Raw genomic sequence first — 19828 nt, 5'->3', positions numbered from 1 at the left:
CACACAACCACATTTACATATAACGGCTTTGGGGGCTGTTTGATGTGTGTATATCCACACGTGTGTGTGTGTGTGTGTGTGTGTGTGTGTGTGTGTGTGTGTGTGTGTGTGTGTGTGTGTGTGTGTGAATGAAAATGAGTGTGTGCATGCGTGCATGCATGTGTTTGTGTGATCCTATTGATATTGATGGTATAAGGTTTAGATTGTATCTTATCGTCCTAAAGTCAATCAACAGTTGTTACTCCAAAAGGGAAACCTCTAGCCAAGGGAGAGATCATGATATGAATGCAAACTGTGTGTGATGGAATCTGATGGTGTGCACTTGTCTGTAGTGCATCTCCAGGGTAATCAGGACATGCTGGGAATGAATCTGATATCCAACATGGACATCTCATCAGCATACAAATTCCTCTGTGTAACCAGGGCAAAACTAATAGATTTGGCGCCCTCTAGCAGCCATTTTCTGCACACTGGCAAATTAAAACTTCCTTCCCCTTTCCCATATTTTCACTAGATGGCCATGGCATGCTGCACAGTCTTATGAATAAGGAATTAGCTATTTGGTCTTGAATGATGGTTAGCGTTCGGCTTATGGTTAGGGGTGAGGTTAAGGTTATGGTAAAGATGTTGTGATGAATACATCCCAAAAGTGTTGTATTAGATTTAGGGCTGGCACAATGATAATTTAATCGTATAACCAACAGTTTACCCAATAGCATTTTTTTTTTACATGAAGTGGGTAATGTTGGTAATCATTTTACAAGCAGAATGGCACGTCAAAAGATTTTATAATTATTTTTGTTCCTGATTTTTTTGTTCTTGATGCTTTTTGTTTCTCTCAGATGTATTTCAGACACCTCAAATCATACTGACTTTTGATTTATTTTTGGAATATGTTTTGCCATTTATGAATGTGGTATTCAATGTGTTTCTATAGGCTACTAGCAGTAAAGCCAAATTCATTAAAATAAATGTCATATATTTTTTATACATCCAGGGGTCCTACAATTCAAAATCAAATAGCTAAATGATCCATGGTATGACATCTTAAAACAATTCTATGCGTCAGCTTAGTAGAACCCCGCCCGTAATTGTTATGACAAAAAAAAAACATGACAATTTGCATGACAATCGTTGCCCAAAATTCCATAATTGTCATAGCCCTAATTACAGTCACTCCACCCAGGCACCAATCACCCTGTTGGGAGCAACATTCCTGTCATCCAGGATGATTCCATGAGATCCATGTGGGATAATCTTGGGAGTGCCCTTGGAGCAATGGCCTTTCTTCCCACCAGATGACTCAGGGTTATCATTGAATACTCTGTTAGGAGGCGGAAAGTTAAAGCGTGTATTAACCACAACTGTTGTTATTGTTTGTGAACAGGACCTGCAGGCAACTGTAGCCTGGAACCCCCTGCGGAAGTTCTCATTGAAGAAGCCATAGATGATGGGGTTAATCCCACTGTTAAAGAAGGCCAGCCAGTGGGCTACAGGGAACAGGTAGCTGCTGAGGAAGTCAATCTGCTGCGTGTCCAGATCCCTGTAGTCAGTCAGCAGCATTAACGTCCACAGAGGTAGCCATGACACCATGAAGAGCACAGCCACCATGATCAGCATCTTGATCACTTTAACCCGGCGTTGGGAGCGGGCCCTTCGCACTTTTGCCAGCCTCACCTGCCTCAGGTTGACAGAGAGCTTGGCAGCGATGCAGCCATACATGATGCTGATGATGCACAGGGGGGCCAGGTACACGTGCACGAAGATGACCATGGTGTAGACCCGACGCATCTCGGGTCGAGGCCAGTTCTCGAAGCAGACAAAGACAGGGTAGGTCTGGTTGTCCTGGAGCATGTAGGTGTCCTCCAGCTGGATGACAGTCAGGTTGGCGGCCGAGGGGCAGATGACAGCAAACGCCAGCACCCATATGAAAAGGATGGTGAGGAGAGCAGTCACAGGCCTTATTCGATGTCTAAAGGGGTACACAATACCTGTGAACCTGAGAAAGGGGGGGAGAGGTAGAGAAAGAAAGATAGACATCACCCTTCCGATGGCACCAACGGAATTGTGAATATTACTCATTGATTATTTGTGCAAAATTATTATCACAAAATGCAATATGGTATGCAATATAGTCCCTGTATTATTTAAGCAGTTAAACATTGCTGTCAGCCATTAATTGATTCCCTATTCTTTTCCAGTCCTTTGCCATTCTTTACCATCATTGAGATGGTAATAGACCATTATTTTGGTCATCCATTCTTTACCATCACTAAGGCTGCCCAATAACAAAACGCTGAACATGATGAAAGAGGACCCTTTACAAATGTATGGCTTGACACTTAAAGCAATGAAATTCACAAGAGCACAACCAGATGTGGGACAAGGCTAGTGCGGTGGTCTATCAGACTAGCCCACTGGGGGTGTATTACCTGTCAACAGCTATGGCCACCAGAGTGAAGACTGATGCTGACACTGACATCCCCTGGACCAGGTTGCTCATGGTGCATGTAATCTGGCCAAATGGCCATCCTGAAAAGACAGACTCCATTACACACAAGCAGTGGCCTGGTTGACAGTCTGTTTCTGCTCTCCCTCGCCAACTCATTAAAGAATTGTCATGCCAAACATGTTTGGCTTAAGACAGCAATGGAGTCAGCACGAGCAGATCTGGGACCAGGTTACATATATATATAGCTGGCAGGGATTAAGAAGGACACTATTGACTTGTTGTTTCACTGTGTATTCTTAATGTTTTGTATACTCAGGGTAAATATACGTGAAGGGAGCAAAGGGGTGAAGAGGTGGGAAAACGCATACATGTCATAGATATTCACTTTTTAAATCCTATCAACACCAAGTTGATTGAAATTCAGCGTTTTCACTCCACTCCACAGGGAAACCTTTGATAAATACAAAGAAAGTCCCATTTGAATCAAAATACAAGCACTATTACAATATTATGCTAAGTTTCCAAGAGGTTAAGAAAATGTTAAATCAAAGCAACTTAGCTGGCTGGATTTAATGATGCAGACAAAAGGACTGCAGAACAGTTCTGAACACTCATTCCCAAAGCAACAAATGTATGCATCAGTAATAACTATAATTTGTCCCGACAAGCGTCCCAATAATGAGTCCAGGCTATAACAAGCAAAACTCCCCACCTGATATCAGGCTGTCAATCAAAGTCGTTGGAACACAGAACACTCCAATGAGCAGGTCACTGATGGCCAAGTTGAGGATGAAGAGGTTAGTGACAGAGCGCATGTTGCGGTTGCGGAGGACCACCAGGGAGACCAGCACGTTCCCCCCGACACAGAGCAGGAGAACCACCACATAGCATAGGATGTAGCTGATGGCCATGCCGGTAGAATGCAGGTAATAAGGCATATAGGTGCGGTTGGCGCTGTCCACAGCAACGCCGTGCATGTTGCTGTTCACAGCAGTTTCATTCAGTGACGCAATCTCCATTTTCACAAGTCCCCTTCCAAGTGGAATCACATTAGAAAAACGAGGTATAGTGTACATTATGCCATTAAAAACTTTGCAGATACAGACAGATTTTTAAGAAAAGGAAAGAATAGAAAAGGAAAACGATCAGACCTGTGTTAAAATACTATTGAAGGTATTGGAAAGACATTTGGGAGTAAGTATTTAGATATTTTTTATTTGTAAAGTCAAATAGTTGAATGTTGGAATGTATTTGGAAATACTCAAATACACGGACTCAAATACACTCCCATGCACCCAGGCATTTGAAAATAGTATTTGAAATAAGTATTTGGTAGTAGGCTATTTATAGGAAATTATTTGAAAATCCTAACAAATAATCAAATACAGATGTATTTGAACACAGTTCGAAAACGATAAAGCCATACACAACAACATTCCCTCAAAACAAATGTCATCATAACCATACTCATTCAGGAAAGGTTGACATTTGGACAAAACCCCTCCATCATGATTTATTGTTATTATATTTTACTATAACTTTATCAAATGGCACTTATGTTCTTGCTGAAACAATTGCTTTACTGTAAGAATTTACAGTATAAGCTCAGCGAGAATGTTGAATGAAATTCATACGACTGAGAAGACCAAAGTTCCCATTTCATAGAAATCTGCAGGATGACTATTGTCAGAGAGGGACTTACCTTTGGAAGAGCTCCACAATGGTTATTTTGTCCGGTCTTGTCTGTGCAGCAGGTACGCTCTACTGTGCCTCGTAATGATTCTAGTCTGTCTCTAGACCCGCATCAGCATCACTCATACTTTACAATGATTAGGCTACTGTACCACATGATAGTGCAACCAATAAATGCAGCCTATACTACAGGATGAAAAAAAGAATATTTATGTAAATTCATGCTTTCCATTTGGATTTATAGTAAGCCTACAGAACAATTGAAATGAAATTCGATGATCAGTCTATTGTTCCTTGAAATAGCCTAATCTATTTCCCCACCACTATAAGACTGTTGCCTATTCATTATCCTGAATAATGACACATCATCAAGTGAATTAGACACTTCCAGATCTGTCTAGAAACATGTAAATGGAGTGTAAGCTACTGTATGTATGATCATCTACAAGGAGAGTTATGAAGAAAGTCCCAAGAGACTTGAAATCAACAAGTAACATAGTAGTTAGCAGATGTGACTGTACAGTATAGATACCAGCAGTGGTGTAAAGTACTTAAGTAAAAAAAAAAAAAACTTTTAAGTATTACTTAAGTCGTTTTTTGGGGTATCTGTACTTTGCTATTTATATTTTTGACAACTTTTACTGTATACCAGTGGACATCTAAGAGGGTGGCAAAGTCCTGTTCTATTTCAATGACTTGTTAGGTCTCTCACTTATGGGTAGTGTCTCCTTTTAGGGGCAGAGTCAAGGAAGGTCCAATCACAAAACGTCTGTCGTAGACAGACAGGAGCAACGGCCAATAGTGGACCACTCCACTTTCTATATGGGCCCATTGTTCACGCCTATCTTCACTTCTTTTATCTCTCTTACAGATTCGATCAACTTGGACATCTGCTTTCCTGCTAACCTGTTCACAGGTGGATCGTCAAGGACTCCACCAAACGTAAGAAAGCAACTTCTCATTGAGCTCACAATGAAGAAAACGTTTCAGTCTGTAGTTCATGGCTAGCTCTTGCCCACTTAGCTACCTACTTTGTGGTGCTTATTCCCACCTAGGTGGAAAAATAACATTTTTGACAGCTACGAAGGACGCACATTCTCTTCCTCTAACAACATGTTTGCTATAGCTAGGCTACTAAAGTGAACACTAGCTAGCGAACAACATGTTTGCTATAGCTAGGCTACCAAAGGGAACACTAGCTGTCTAACAACAGTCTACTAGCCACACGGTTACAGCATCGAAAAGCACACGCATAGCACGAGTGTCAATACTCGAGCTATGGCAAATTCTGGCCTCAAACGTCGGGTACGATAGGCTGCCGCTCCACGCTCATCGTCCTCCCAGCTTTCGGGTGAACAGACAACTCAACAACCCCTACTTGCCCATACTGAGCACAACTGGGCTGAGGTTATGGACATTCTCCCCCCGTATATGTGGTTTGACAACCTAGCATTAGGGGAAGATGACTTGGTCATAGACGAGAATGAGGACGATATACTGCGTCCCTTCCATAGAGAAGAGGAGGTGGAGGAACTCAAAATTGACGGGCCTGCTTTGTTGGGAGGCCAGAATGCTGAGAGGGACAGGTTCGAGGGAAAGAGGCTTCTGTCCCGCACCACCCCGGGAAAACAACGTATCCCAGCCATACCAGCCTGCTTGTTGTAGGCCAAATGCAACTGGGACAAGCCCATATCTGGCAAAGCCCTAGCCAGGGACACCACTGCCATGGTATTGCACGATATGGAGGATCTGGGGTTCTTCCAGCCTCCAGTCGTAGAACACTCTCTGGACAGCCACCTCAACTCAGAACGCCTTGAACCCAGAACGCCGTGCCTCTGCTCTCTCTGCCCTTACTCTCCCTGAGAAGTTGGAACGGTTTTCTGCCTCCATCCACCACAAGGTGGCATGTCAGGGCGAGCTACTGGAAGAGGTGGGCAACCTCCTTGACAAGAGCGAGCCAAACTCACTACTCTGGGAAGAGATCTTTGTAGTCTCAAACCTCAACCTCTGTGCCTCCAGGGGAGCTATCCAAGGCTGTGGGTCACGAGTGGTGGGTGAGCGAGCTCTGTGGCTGAACCTGTCCAGCCTCACAGAGAAGGAGAAGGCAGACTTCCTAGATGCTCCCATCGAGCCAAAGGAACTGTTTGCCCCCACTGTCGCTACTATGCGGCAGAGTGTGGAACTGCGCAGGGCAGAAGGAGAGGCTTTCGACCCGGATCCTGTCCCGGCATAACTTCCACAATCACAATTGTGGTGGATATTATAAAATAAGGATTTGCTGGAGTCCAAGTCAAACTAAGATTCTTTATTTTCTGAGCTCAGAGAGAATAACAGAGTTACACAGCGCAGTGTAGACACACTGAATTCCGAAGCATTGGATGATAAGCACATATCTTTATAGATTCCTGTTCTTGGGCGGGACTTTTAGTTCTCCTTTTATCCATACAAGGACACAGGAGCAAGCTGGTTTGCAACACAGGATGATACTCCCAAAAACAGGAGATTATAATAGGACAGTTTTACAAGGTTAGTCACATACTCAGTTATATTGACACAGACAATACAAATTTCCCCATTACACGAGCCAGTGTGCCTACTCGGCAGGAAGAGGTCAGTACCAGCGACCCAGCATACTGCTAATCCACAAGTAGATGCTCAAAACAGAAACTGGGGAAGACGGTCCTACACCACAGCCACTCCAACGATATTAATATATGAGTCAAATGAACAGTGGCCACCTCGCCCCAGGCAGTCCATGGGTCCTGGGTCCTGACCACGGTTACGAGAGGTTACAGGCATCAGTTCACCAGAAAACTCCCCTCATTCAACGGAGTGGTGGTTTCAATGGCAAATGGCGACTTAGCTCGAATACTAGAGGAGGAAAACTCCTTTCTGTTGAGCAAAAGGGCTTCTACTCTCCTTACTTCCTGATTCCCAAAAGGGTTGTTGGGGGGGGGGGGGGGGGGGGGGGGGGGGGGGGGGGGGGGAATACTGTTTGGTGCCCACACTGAACATAGTATATTTGGGTATCAGAATAAATCATATTTCCTTCTTAAATAATACTTCCTATCTGAAGGGTGAGTCATATCATTCCACCATTGCCTCACCCTGTTCCAACTTCGCCAAAGGCCAAAGTCTCTATCCTAGGGTTAGTAGCTATGAGGAAGGTGATGACTGACGACAGACGCAGTTTATGAAGGCAGAGATATGAACGGACTATGGCCCACACAACGGTGCTTTTAGCCCTAAAGCAATTTCTGCCTTTTCTCTGGAATTGTAATGTCCTGACCAGAGCAGACAATACAATACAATACAATACAATGGCATACATCAACCGCCAGGGTGGTGCCCGATCTCTGCGCCTGCACAAACTAGCCCACAAACTCCTGTTGTGGAACAAAGCATATCTCTTATCATTACGCACGACCCATGTCCCAGGCGTAATGAATACAGGAGCGGACTTGTTGTCCAGGAGGAATACCCTATACAGGGAGTGGGCACTCCATCCCCAGATAGTGGCCCAAATATGGGACATATAAGTACAGGTTCCTGTAGATCTCTTTGCATTGCGCAAAAACGCACACTGCCCGCTCTTTTCACTAACAGGCAACAATGCGCCACCAGGGGTAAACGCGTTGGCACACCAATGGACCAACAGCTTTAAGTGTTCCCCCTCTCAGTTTAATTCTCGCCACTAGCTTCAGGATGAGAGAACAACAGGTCCTATTGGACAAGGGAAAAGCCTTCTTTTTTTTTTACCTCCGGAGGGCCTGAGGGCTCACTTCACCAGAGGTATGGCTACAACATGGGCATTGTTCAAAGGCATCTCTGTTCAAGAGATCTGAAATGTGGCATGTTGGGGTATTCCCCATACCTTTATGAGGTTCTACCAACTGGACATCACTGTGCCCAGGACTTCTGAGGGTTGATCCTGTCTAGACTTGGCTTCAGTGAGTATATGAGCACTACGGGAGTTGGCTATATCCCCATAAGTGAGAGACCGAACGAGTAATTGAAATATACCTTAAGGTTACTTAACGTAACCCTGGTTCTATGATATTATGAGTGAGGTCTTTCACTGCGTTACCCTTCGCGCTTTGCGTAAGGAAGACGAACATGTACTTAGAAGGGAAGATAGGAGCGGACTACAGCCCCTTATATGGGAAGTGGGGTGGTCCACTATTGGCCTTTGCTCCTATCTGTATATGACAGACATTGAGTGATTGGATCATCCTTGACTCTGCCCCTAAAAGGGGTCGGTTCCCAAAAGTGAGAGACCTCACTCAAAATATCATAGAACCAGGGTTACATTAGGTAAGTTATTTTCACACATTCACAAATACAACATGTTCTCCCTACAAAAAAGAGCAATGCTTTAGATGAGTGGATATCTGTTACACAACACAAAGCATATGAAAAGAGATGCTCAAACCTCTCTTAATTAAATATTTTTTGGGGTGCCGGTACAGATTACCCAGGTTTAAGATTGCTAGAACTGATTGCCCCAAGGCCATAGCTGCAGTGAATATAACCTTGCCTCTGTTGACCTTATATTTTTCACAATAGCATATTTTCACTTCTCATCATATAGTAACCTACTTGCATGTATTTCTTATGTATATACAGTTGAAGTCGGAAGTTTACATACACTTAGGTTGGAGTCATTAAAACTCGTTTTCAACCACTCCACAAATTTCTTGTAAACAAACTATAGTTTTGGCAAGTCAGTTAGGACATCTACTTTGTGCATGACACAAGTAATTTTTCTAACAATTGCTTACAGACAGATTATTTCACTTATAATTCACTGTATCACAATTTCAGTGGGTCAGAAGTTTACATACACTAAGTTGACTGTGCCTTTAAACAGCTTGGAAAATTCCAGAAAATGATGTTATGGCTTTAGAAGCCGTCATACCGCTCAGGAAGGAGACGTGTTCTGTCTACTAGAGATGAACATACTTTGGTGCGAAAGTGCAAATCAATCCCAGAACAACAGCAAAGGACCTTGTGAAGATGCTGGAGGAAACAGGTACAAAAGTATCTATATCCACAGTAAAACGAGTCCTATATCGACATAACCTGAATGGCCGCTCAGCAAGGAAGAAGCCACTGCTCCAAAACGCCATAAAAATAGCCAGACTACGGTTTGCAACTGCACATGGGGACAAAGATCGTACTTTGTGGAGAAATGTCCTCTGGTCTGATGAAACAAAAATAGAACTGCTTGGCCATATTGACCATCGTTATGTTTGGAGGAAAAAGGGGGATGCTTGCAAGCCGAAGAATACCATCCCAACCGTGAAGTATGGGCGTGGCAGAATCATGCTGTGGGGGTGTTTGCTGCATTTGGGACTGGTGCACTTCACAAAATAGATGGCATCATGAGGGAAGAAAATTATGTGGATATATTTAAGCAACATCTCAAGACATCAGTCAGGAAGTTAAAGCTTGGTCGCAAATGGGTCTTCTAAATGGACAATGACCCCAAGCATACTTCCAAAGTTGTGGAAAAATGGCTTAAGGACAACAAAGTCAAGGTATTGGACTGGCCCTCACAAAGCACTGACCTCAAACCTATAGAAAATTTGTGGGCAGAACTGAAAAAGCGTGTGGAGCAAGGAGGCCTACAAACCTGACTCAGTTACACCAGCTCTGTCAGGAGGAATGGGCCAAAATTCACCCAACTTATTGTGGGAAGCTTGTGGAAGGCTACCCAAAACGTTTGACCCAAGTTAAACAATTTAAAGGCAATGCTACCAAATACTAATTGAGTGTATGTAAACTTCTGACCCACTGGGTATGTGATGAAAGAAATAAAATCTGAAATAAATCATTCTCTCTACTATTATTCTGACATTTCATATTCTTAAAATAAAGTGGTGATCCTAACTGACCTAAGACAGGGAATTTTTACTAGGATTAAATGTCAGGAATTGTGAAAACTGAGTTTAAATGTATTTGGCTAAGGTGTATGTAAACTTCCGACTTCAACTGTATCTTGGATTATATGGTTTTATTTTATGTTGTGTATTTTTATATGTGTTTGTATGCTGCACTCATTTTTTCGGGCACAATAAAGATATACTGAACTGAAAAAATAGACAATGGTCAGTATGACTCATGATGTGATTTGGAAGGCTGGTATTCATCAACCTCTGAGGACATAGAGGACACTCATTTATTGGTCACCATGTTAAAACTGCAAAGCATTCTGGTCCCAGATCTGTTTGTGCTCTTGCCAACTACTGTACATTGCTGTCTATGGAAGCTCGTTCCCACCATGCAATACATATAATCTGACTACGAGTTCTGAGATAGTAAGTCATTATTATCAGATAGCAAGTCAATATTATGAGATATGTAAGTCATAATCATGAGATACTAAGTCCTAATTATGAGATAGTAAGGTGTAATTATGAGATAGTAAATCATTATTATGAGATATGTTTAGGCGATCTGTATCACATGAATTCAATGTGCACTTTGCATCAGACCCTCCTCAACTCATCATGATCTCCAAAAGTATTTGGACAGTGACACAATTTGTTCTTATTTTGGGTTCTGTAGTCCAGTATTTTGGATTTGAAATTATATAATGACTATGAGGTTAAAGTGCAGATTGTCAGCTTTTCATCCATATCAGGTGAACCGTTTAGAGATACTGCACTTTATGTACATAGTCTTCCCATTTTATGGGACCAAAAGTATTGGGACAATTTCACTTATATATATGTATAAAAGTAGTAAAAGGTTAAGTATTTGGTCCCATATTGTCACGTCCTGACCATAGTAAGATGTTATTTTCTATGGTAGAGTAGGTCAGGGCGTGACAGGGGGTGTTTTGTGTTTTTCTATGTTTTCTAGTTCTATGTTCTTAGGTTCTAGTTTTTGTATTTCTATGTTGGTTTGTTTGGGATGATATCCAATTAGAGGCAGCTGCTCCTCGTTGTCTCTAATTGGAGATCATACTTAAGTAGGGGTTTTTCTTCCTGGGTTTTGTGGGTGATTATTTTTGAGTAGTGTTTGTTTCTCCTCTGTGGCACAGTTTGTTGTTTTGTCTATTCAGTTATTTGATGTATTGCATACTTTCACAGAGTAAATAAAATGTGGAACTACACACATGCTGCACCTTGGTCCTCTACTTTTGACAGCCGTGACAGAATCACCCACCACAAAAGGACCAAGCAGCGTGCCCAGGAGGAGCAGGGTTCCTGGGCCCGGGAGAGGAATGAATGGATGACGTCCTGGACTTGGGAGGAGGTACTGGCAGGGGACAAGACCCTGCCATGGAAGCAGGTGGAGACATCGAGGGAGGAACGGCAACGTTACGAGGAACTAGCACGGCAACAACGGAAGCACGAGAGGGGGCACACGGGGAGTTTGGCAGAGTCAGGGTGGAGACCTGAGCCAACTCCCCGTGCTTACCATTGGGAGCGAGTAAAGAAGCAAGCACCGTGTTATGGGGTGCTGCGCACTGTGTCACCAGTGCGTAATCACAGCCCAGTGGGTCCTGTGCCCGCGCCCCGCGTTCGCTGGGCGACAGTAAGCATCCAGCCAGGACGGGTTGTGCCAGCTCTACGCTCGAGACCAGGGTCCAGTATATCCTGTGCCTGCCCTATGTGCCCGGCGTCCAGTGAGTCTATCCAGCCTGGTACGCCCTGTTCCTGCTCCCCGCACTCGCCCTGAGGTGCGTGTTACCAGTCTGGCGCCACCTATGCCAGCCCCACGCATCAAGCCTTCAGTGCACATTCCCAGTCCAGAGCTTCCGGCGACAGTTCCCAGTCCAGAGCTTCCGGCGACAGTTCCCAGTCCAGAACCTCCGGAGGCGGCCCGGAGGCGGCCGGTCCGGTGGTACTGAAGCAGAGGGATCAGCGGGTGGAGCGGGGGTTACGCATCGGAGGATCCGCTGGAGGATAAGGTTATGTGGACTGCACTAGAGCCACCATAGACAGGAGTTACCCACCCTACCCTTTTTTTTTGGGGGGGGGGGTTGTTGTGTTTAGGTCCTGACCATAGTCCATAGGTCCTGACCATAGTAAGATGTGATTTTTCTATGGTAGAGTAGGTCAGGGCGTGACATGGGGTGTTTTGTGTTTATTCTATTTCTATTTCTATGTTCTTAGGTTCTAGTTTTGTATTTCTATGTTGGTTTGTTTGTGATCTCCAATTAGAGGCAGCTGGTCCTCGTTGTCTCTAATTGGAGATCATACTTAAGTAGGGGTTTTTCTTCCTGTGTTTTGTGGGTGATTATTTTGAGTAGTGTTGTTTTTTTTCAGTTTATGTATTGCAAAGTTTCACAGATTAAATAAAATGTGGAACGACACACACGCTGCGCTATGGTCCGCTTCTCCTTTTGACAACAGTGACACATTTATCGCACACAATGACTACATTAAGTTTGTGACTCTACGATTTTGTTGGGATGCATTCGCTCTTTATTTTGGATGTGTTATAGATTATTTTGTGCCCAATAGAAGTTAGTGCTGTCTTATTCAATAGAAATTAATAGTAAATAATGTATCATTTTGCAGTCACTTTTATTGTAAATAAGAATAGAATATGTTTCTAAACACTTTTGTATTCATGTGGATGCTATCATGATTACGGATAATCCTAAATGAATCATGCATTAAAAAAATGCTAACATCCTTTGTTATTGTAATGGAGAGGTTAGCATGTCTTGGGGGTATGATGTGCTTCTGTAACTTTCTCACTGATCATTATTCACGATTCATCAGGATTATCTGTAATCATGGTAGCATCCATATTAATGTAGAAGGGTTTAGAAACATATTCTGTAAATAAACAACATAATTGGCACCCGTAGGTTAGGCAATGCATATAATTAAAAGAACAATTGTGTAAAATAAGATTCTGTTCTGATTAATGATTTGTGTCTTTCAGTGTGTAACAAGTTAAACATGTAATCACTACAACCTATTGGAAAACAATTACTTTTACCAATTTAGCCAGACATTGATTGTGACAGGTTTAAATTCAACTGCTGCTATTGACTAGTTCTAGCGTATGATAGATGTGTTTCAAAACATGTGAAGCAACAAATATGAAAGACTATCTACTAAAACGTTTGCATAATTTAACGTATTGTACATCAGACAGGATTTGTTACAAGTTTTTGCTATTATAAACTTTACAAAGTTTTTTGAAAAGTGTGCTAATATGAAAAGGAACAAGACTGCAAAAGACAAGGGGAACCATGATCACTGTAGTCATATCACACTTTCCACTAAGTGGCGCTATTGCTGATGTAGGGAACAGTCAAAGCATTTTTTTTTTTCAAGAAAGACAAAAAGAAAGAGAAAGTATTGAGGGACAAAAGTGTATCCCCTCTGCCAGTGTGTTTGAGAGGGGGAGTGTGTTTGTCCTGGAACAGCTCTTCCTGATTCAGGCCAAGCAGCTCCACTTCCCGTCTCCCAGCACAGGACTGCTGCTGTGGAGATGGGACGCTGATCCAGACTGGGAATATTTCATGCCTGGAATCTTACATTTTAGAGCATTGTGAGGTACTGGGGAACACAGGAACTACTTGAAACAATCTGAAAGGAGATCATTTGGACTTGTTCTGAATTTTTATGTGTTAATTTTGTCGTTGCAGCCTTCTGAAGCTGGAATAATGTCTCTGTGCAGTTGCAGGCAGGCCATGCTTGCAGCAGAAATCTGCACACTGATGGCCATTCTGGTGGCAGGCACTGCAGAACAAAGCCCTGACAGGAGGGAGGCAGGGTCCTCCTGCTATGGGGGGTTTGACCTTTACTTCGTTTTGGACAAGTGAGTGTGCTCCTCTGTCTTCTTGCAAGCTCCCAGTCTCACCTTACTGTAGAAGCATCCATAGCGGCTCTGTAAGATTCTGCTTCCATTTAGTCCCAGCAAGTCGCCTACCACGTTGGCCATTTCTCTGCATTCTTATCATTATTACCCAGATAAATACACTGAGCAATTACAATTTTCTTTACAAACTTCTTTAAACAAAAGGTAGTCTAATATTAATGTATTGATAGCCAGATTAGCCATACTGTATCACTCCAGGGCTAATTGGAAATGTGTTAGTGTGTTAGGAGGGAAGGGGGGGGGGACTAAATCTGAGGAGGTAAATTAAGTTCCTCAGCTTTCCCCACCTGCTCTATCACGAGGCTCCATTCATTTCTACAGGAAAGTGGAAATGGAAAAAACTGCCAACTAAACATATCTTTAAACTTGTTGTGCCCTTACAGGACTTAGAATACGTTAGTGCTGTCTTATTCAATAGTCATCCTCTTGTGAGCAGTCACACTATTCAGGATATATGAAAGTTGCTTCGCAAACAAGATGATTTTAGAACAAAATAGCCTCGCGAAACCATTAGTTCATATATTTTTTACAAGTTATTTGGATGCATATGATACTTACAATAAAGAGAACAATAAAAAAGTTAGTTAAAGTCAGCTCTTGAAATTGCAAAAGCAACCACATCAGTTAGGAAGTGACAAAACAATGCATTGGTAAGTTAGATTTGTTTTACTACTTTACCTTTCATCTCTCAGAGCAATTCAAATCATTCAGATGAATTGTTCTATAGATCACATGCAGTATTTCACACACTTTAATCATAATACAGTATGCATGTGTGTGACTGTGTTCATAGAGCATGCAGGACAATGAATGGTAGGCTCCTTCACTTCCCTTTCATAGTGTAATGTGGAGTGAGTGGGGAGAGCTCCTGTCTTTCTCTAGACCCCAACCCCCTCTCCATGTCTGTCTGGTCTGCAGAACCCTTTCACCATTAGGCCCAGATGTTCCAAAGCTCCAGAGTTTCTGGCAGCTGTGTCAGGACTGGGACTCATATCACAGTACAGAGGATGGGAAAGTGGGAGGGAAGCAACGAGAGGAAGAGAAAGAGAGTTGAGAGAGAGAAAAAAGAGAGATCTTTTCATTAATCCTTTCCAATCAATGTATTCAGACTTTCAAGAATCAACATCTTTCAAGTATTTAATTAAACGGATCCAGAAAATATGTGGGACATTCTATAAGTATTCATAACTGCGGTATTGCTATTGTGTCAGTCGGAATCAGCCAATCACTCAAAACCTCTGGCACGTCTGTGGGCTTATAGAAAAGGCACGTTGCGATCCATCCATCCATGCATTGCTCTATGTGCTATACTTCTCAAGTCTAAAGTGTTCACATCTCAAAGTTGCAGTGACATTATCCTATTTGACTGGTGTTTTGGAAAATGCTGTGCTCACTTTGTGCTGCACCAGTGAATAATCATCTGAATAATATTTTCCCTTAATGCTGTCCAAACTATTCCCCATTTCAAAAGGTTCCTGCTTTTATGACTGCACTAAAAAACATATTTCTTTAAAAAGGTATTACATTAGTGCACACTTTTTCTCCTTCTCTTGCTCTCTCTTTCTCTCCCACACACACACACACAACTGAACAAGATCCTCTTTCTGCTGGTTCTGCAGGGCAAAGGTCATCTCTTCACTCAGACTGCCTTTGATGTGATTCTGAAAAGATGCCTGATAGAAGTAAATCATAATGAAATTTATATAACATGCATTCAATGTAAAACCCCAGAGAGGATAAAGGATTATTCCACCACGTCTCTTGTCGAAATGAAAAAGCAAAGGAAGTACACAGTATTCTCAGAGGTGTCAGTAAAAGTGGGGGAAAAACAATATTGATTTGCTCTGTGGTTTTATCCGTAACATTGTCATTACAGAGTTTCTCTGATGGTTTATTTCTCTCTCTATCACCCTGGATATGGTATATAATTGTATATAGTTCTCTTTTTTTATTATTTTGTTTTGATGCATCTGTTTCTGCTCTCTGGCCAACTCCTTATGACATTAAGATGTTCTATCAACAAATATGGCTGAATAAGCGGTAAGCAGGCCCAGGTAGACTTGAAGCTAACATTATCCATGGCAAGTATATCAACACGCTTACATGCTTAGATGCTTGTGACTACTGCACGAGTTGAAAAGGCATTAATCTCGGAACGCAGAATATTGTATGAACTGGCTTCTGGCCTGCTTAGAGGCCCAGAGCAGTCAAAAACTAAATTGTCCTGTGTTTTATATACACTGCTCCAAAAAATAAAGGGAACACTAAAATAACACATCCTAGATCTGAATGAATGAAATAATCTTATTAAATACTTTTTTCTTTACATAGTTGAATGTGCTGACAACAAAATCACACAAAAATAATCAATGGAAATCCAATTTATCAACCCATGGAGGTCTGGATTTGGAGTCACACTCAAAATTAAAGTGGAAAACCACACTACAGGCTGATCCAACTTTGATGTAATGTCCTTAAAACAAGTCAAAATGAGGCTCAGTAGTGTGTGTGGCCTCCACGTGCCTGTATGACCTCCCTACAACGCCTGGGTATGCTCCTGATGAGGTGGCGGATGGTCTCCTGAGGGATCTCCTCCCAGACCTGGACTAAAGCATCCGCCAACTCCTGGACAGTCTGTGGTGCAACGTGGCGTTGGTGGATGGAGCGAGACATGATGTCCCAGATGTGCTCAATTGGATTCAGGTCTGGGGAACAGGCGGGCCAGTCCATAGCATCAATGCCTTCCTCTTGCAGGAACTGCTGACACACTCCAGCCACATGAGGTCTAGCATTGTCTTGCATTAGGAGGAACCCAGGGCCAACCGCACCAGCATATGGTCTCACAAGGGGTCTGCGGATCTCATCTCGGTACCTAATGGCAGTCAGGCTACCTCTGGCGAGCACATGGAGGGCTGTGCGGCCCCCCAAAGGAATGCCACCCTACACCATGACTGACCCACCGCCAAACCGGTCATGCTGGAGGATGTTGCAGGCAGCAGAACGTTCTCCACGGCGTCTCCAGACTATCATGTCTGTCACATGTGCTCAGTGCGAACCTGCTTTCATCTGTGAAGAGCACAGGGCGCCAGTGGCGAATTTGCCAATCTTGGTGTTCTCTGGCAAATGCCAAACGTCCTGCACGGTGTTGGGCTGTAAGCACAACCCCCACCTGTGGACGTCGGGCCCTCATACCACCCTCATGGAGTCTGTTTCTGACCGTTTGAGCAGACACATGCACATTTGTGGCCTGCTGGAGGTCATTTTGCAGGGCTCTGGCAGTGCTCCTCCTGCTCCTCCTTGCACAAAGGCGGAGGTAGCGGTCCTGCTGCTGGGTTGTTGCCCTCCTACGGCCTCCTCCACGTCTCCTGATGTACTGGCCTGTCACCTGGTAGCGCCTCCATGCTCTGGACACTACGCTGACAGACACAGCAAACCTTCTTCCCACAGCTGGCAATTTCCACCTGCTGTCTATTCCATTTGCACAACAGCACGTGAAATTTATTGTCAATCAGTGTTGCTTCCTAAGTGGACAGTTTGATTTCACAAAAGTAAGATTGACTTGGAGTTACATTGTGTTGTTTAAGTGTTCCCTTTATTTTTTTGAGCAGTATATATTTCCACACTATGAGGTTGGAATAACACAGTGAAAATTCTAATAATGCCCTTTTAGTGTAAGAGCTGTTTGACAATACAGCCTTTACTCAGTAGGATTTTACTGGGTGACTTTCACTTTTACTTAGTAGTTTTCTATTAAGGTATATTTACTTTTACTCAAGTATGACAGTTGGGTACTTTTTCCACCACTGGCCCCAGTTATTGTAAAGGTTTACCCAGCAAACATACATTTTATGTGATTGACCTGTGATATTTGGCTATTTCTGTTTTCATACATCATCTGAGTGATCTAACCAAATATAGTTAGCTAAAAGAAGAATACAATTTGACCCATTCTGAGACTCACTGACTTTGGCTTTTAGATGAATGTTAACCTAATTTACACAGATAAAGTAAATAGCAAAAAATCCTAGGTCTTTAAATATGTCATAACCAAGAATGCTAATGTTAGCTAGCTCGCTATCTTGTTCACTTGCTGACGTTAGCTTAGCTAATGTTGTTAGCTAACCCAGATCATAGACATTAAAACCAGTAGATACTGATTGCCCTGACGTTATACATGTATTCCTATGGAAAACTCTCAAGTATTTCAATTTGTATTTCAAAAAGTATTTCAATTTGAAGCGTGCCATATTGCTGAATGGGGCTGAATGGCACCAAAACAATCTCTATGGATAATGGTCCGTAATAAAATGTCCGTAACTAGCAGAGGATCATGGTCGATGTAGTCGTTTTCATGTTGCCTGAGAAAGTCTTATTGTCTATGGATCCTCCTCTTAGCCTGCCAGCCCATGATTGGTCTGTGTCAGCACATGGTCCTGCGTGATGACAAATGTAGTAGTCAGAATGGATCACTATGTAATGAAATTTCTCGATTTGTAGCAAACTTGTAAAATAAGTTACTGTGGAGATCGAACTTGATCATAATAAACTAATTTTAAAAGGCCAAAATGTCTGTATAAAACATTTTTGTTTGTCCGTTCTAACCATCGTAATTTACATAGGCTTTCTATGGCAGACCAGGGCTTTTGGCACTGCTAGGTTGCTGTGCAGTAGCCTACCAGCAGAGTTCATGACTTCACTCTCCAGACTGGGGGTACTGGGGGCCTGGCCTGGATACCTTACATGGCTAGCTAGCTAACCACCAACACACATAGTGACAATGACATGCTAGCCACAATAATGGCTATTATCAATGGGTGGTAGTTAGCCATGTTGCTATCTAGATAACTTAGCTGCAAGGATAGCTAGCTAATGTTAGCACGCTAGCATGCTAGACAACAAGGCTACTAGCTGCAACCTAAAACAAATATGTGTTTTATTTACACTTTCTTATCTTGTGAATGTAGCCTAATGCAAGGATTGCGTCGAGACGGATTGCAAGTGCCTGTCGGGCTCAAAGGCTGCCCCTGAACCATGTCATGGATGATTTGCATAGCCATACGTTTTCTTGTAATGGATCAGTGTGATACCTTCCCCGCCAGTTCATTGCCAACACTGTAGCCTATTTTATAGCAATTCAGCAAGAAAGAGGATCAATCGATGCTTCCCACCTTGAACAGGCCTAAGCCTATTCATATTTACAAATTGTTTCAAACTATGTTGCTGTTCATTGTCAATATATACAGTGGGGCAAAAAAGTATTTAGTCAGCCACCAATTGTGCAAGTATTTGGTCAATAACAAAAGTTTATCTCAATACTTTGTTATATACCCTTTGTTGGCAATGACACAGGTCAAACGTTTTCTGTAAGTCTTTACAAGGTTTTCACACACTGTTGCAGATCTCCTCTAGAGCAGTGATGTTTTGGGGCTGTCGCTGGGCAACACGGACTTTCAACTCCCTCCAAAGATTTTCTATGGGGTTGAGATCTGGAGACTGGCTAGGCCACTCCAGGACCTTGAAATGCTTCTTACAAAGCCACTCCTTCGTTGCCCGGGCGGTGTGTTTGGGATCATTGTCATGCTGAAAGACCCAGCCACGTTTCATCTTCAATGCCCTTGCTGATGGAAGGATGTTTTCACTCAAAATCTCACGATACATGGCCCCATTCATTCTTTCCTTTACACGGATCAGTCGTCCTGGTCCCTTTGCAGAAAAACAGCCCCAAAGCATGATGTTTCCACCCCCATGCTTCACAGTAGGTATGGTGTTCTTTGGATGCAACTCAGTATTCTTTGACCTCCAAACACGACGAGTTGAGTTTTTACCAAAAGG

The 19828-nt window shown here is 42.8% G+C and overlaps 2 protein-coding genes across 3 annotated transcripts in view; one reads left to right on the top strand and one right to left on the bottom strand.

The window, feature by feature from the left end:
- Nucleotides 1-1077: 1077 nt before the first annotated feature.
- npffr1l1 (neuropeptide FF receptor 1 like 1) lies at nt 1078-4248 on the bottom strand. The gene is made up of 4 exons (XM_029710608.1): nt 4155-4248; nt 3165-3484; nt 2433-2532; nt 1078-1999 (listed from the first exon to the last, which is right to left on the bottom strand). Exons 2-4 carry the CDS (start codon nt 3469-3471, stop codon nt 1174-1176), a joined length of 1233 nt encoding a protein of 410 aa, XP_029566468.1. The 5' UTR covers nt 3472-3484; nt 4155-4248; the 3' UTR covers nt 1078-1173.
- A 9337-nt stretch (nt 4249-13585) lies between these two features.
- antxr1b (ANTXR cell adhesion molecule 1b) overlaps nt 13586-19828 on the top strand; it is a 36379-nt gene continuing 30136 nt past the window's right edge. Inside the window, exons 1-2 of one of the 2 annotated variants that reach the window (XM_029709138.1) lie at nt 13586-13666; nt 13764-13936. In XM_029709138.1, the coding sequence (XP_029564998.1) occupies nt 13782-13936 (155 nt within the window). In that variant the 5' untranslated portion in view covers nt 13586-13666; nt 13764-13781. Of the gene's footprint in view, nt 13672-13763; nt 13937-19828 lie in introns of both variants that reach the window. The other variant, XM_029709137.1, reaches the window with a different exon arrangement.

The sequence above is a fragment of the Salmo trutta genome, chromosome 23 (genome assembly GCF_901001165.1).
Source record: "Salmo trutta chromosome 23, fSalTru1.1, whole genome shotgun sequence".
Classification (NCBI taxonomy): domain Eukaryota; kingdom Metazoa; phylum Chordata; class Actinopteri; order Salmoniformes; family Salmonidae; genus Salmo; species Salmo trutta.
This window is presented reverse-complemented; position numbering and strand designations above follow the sequence as displayed.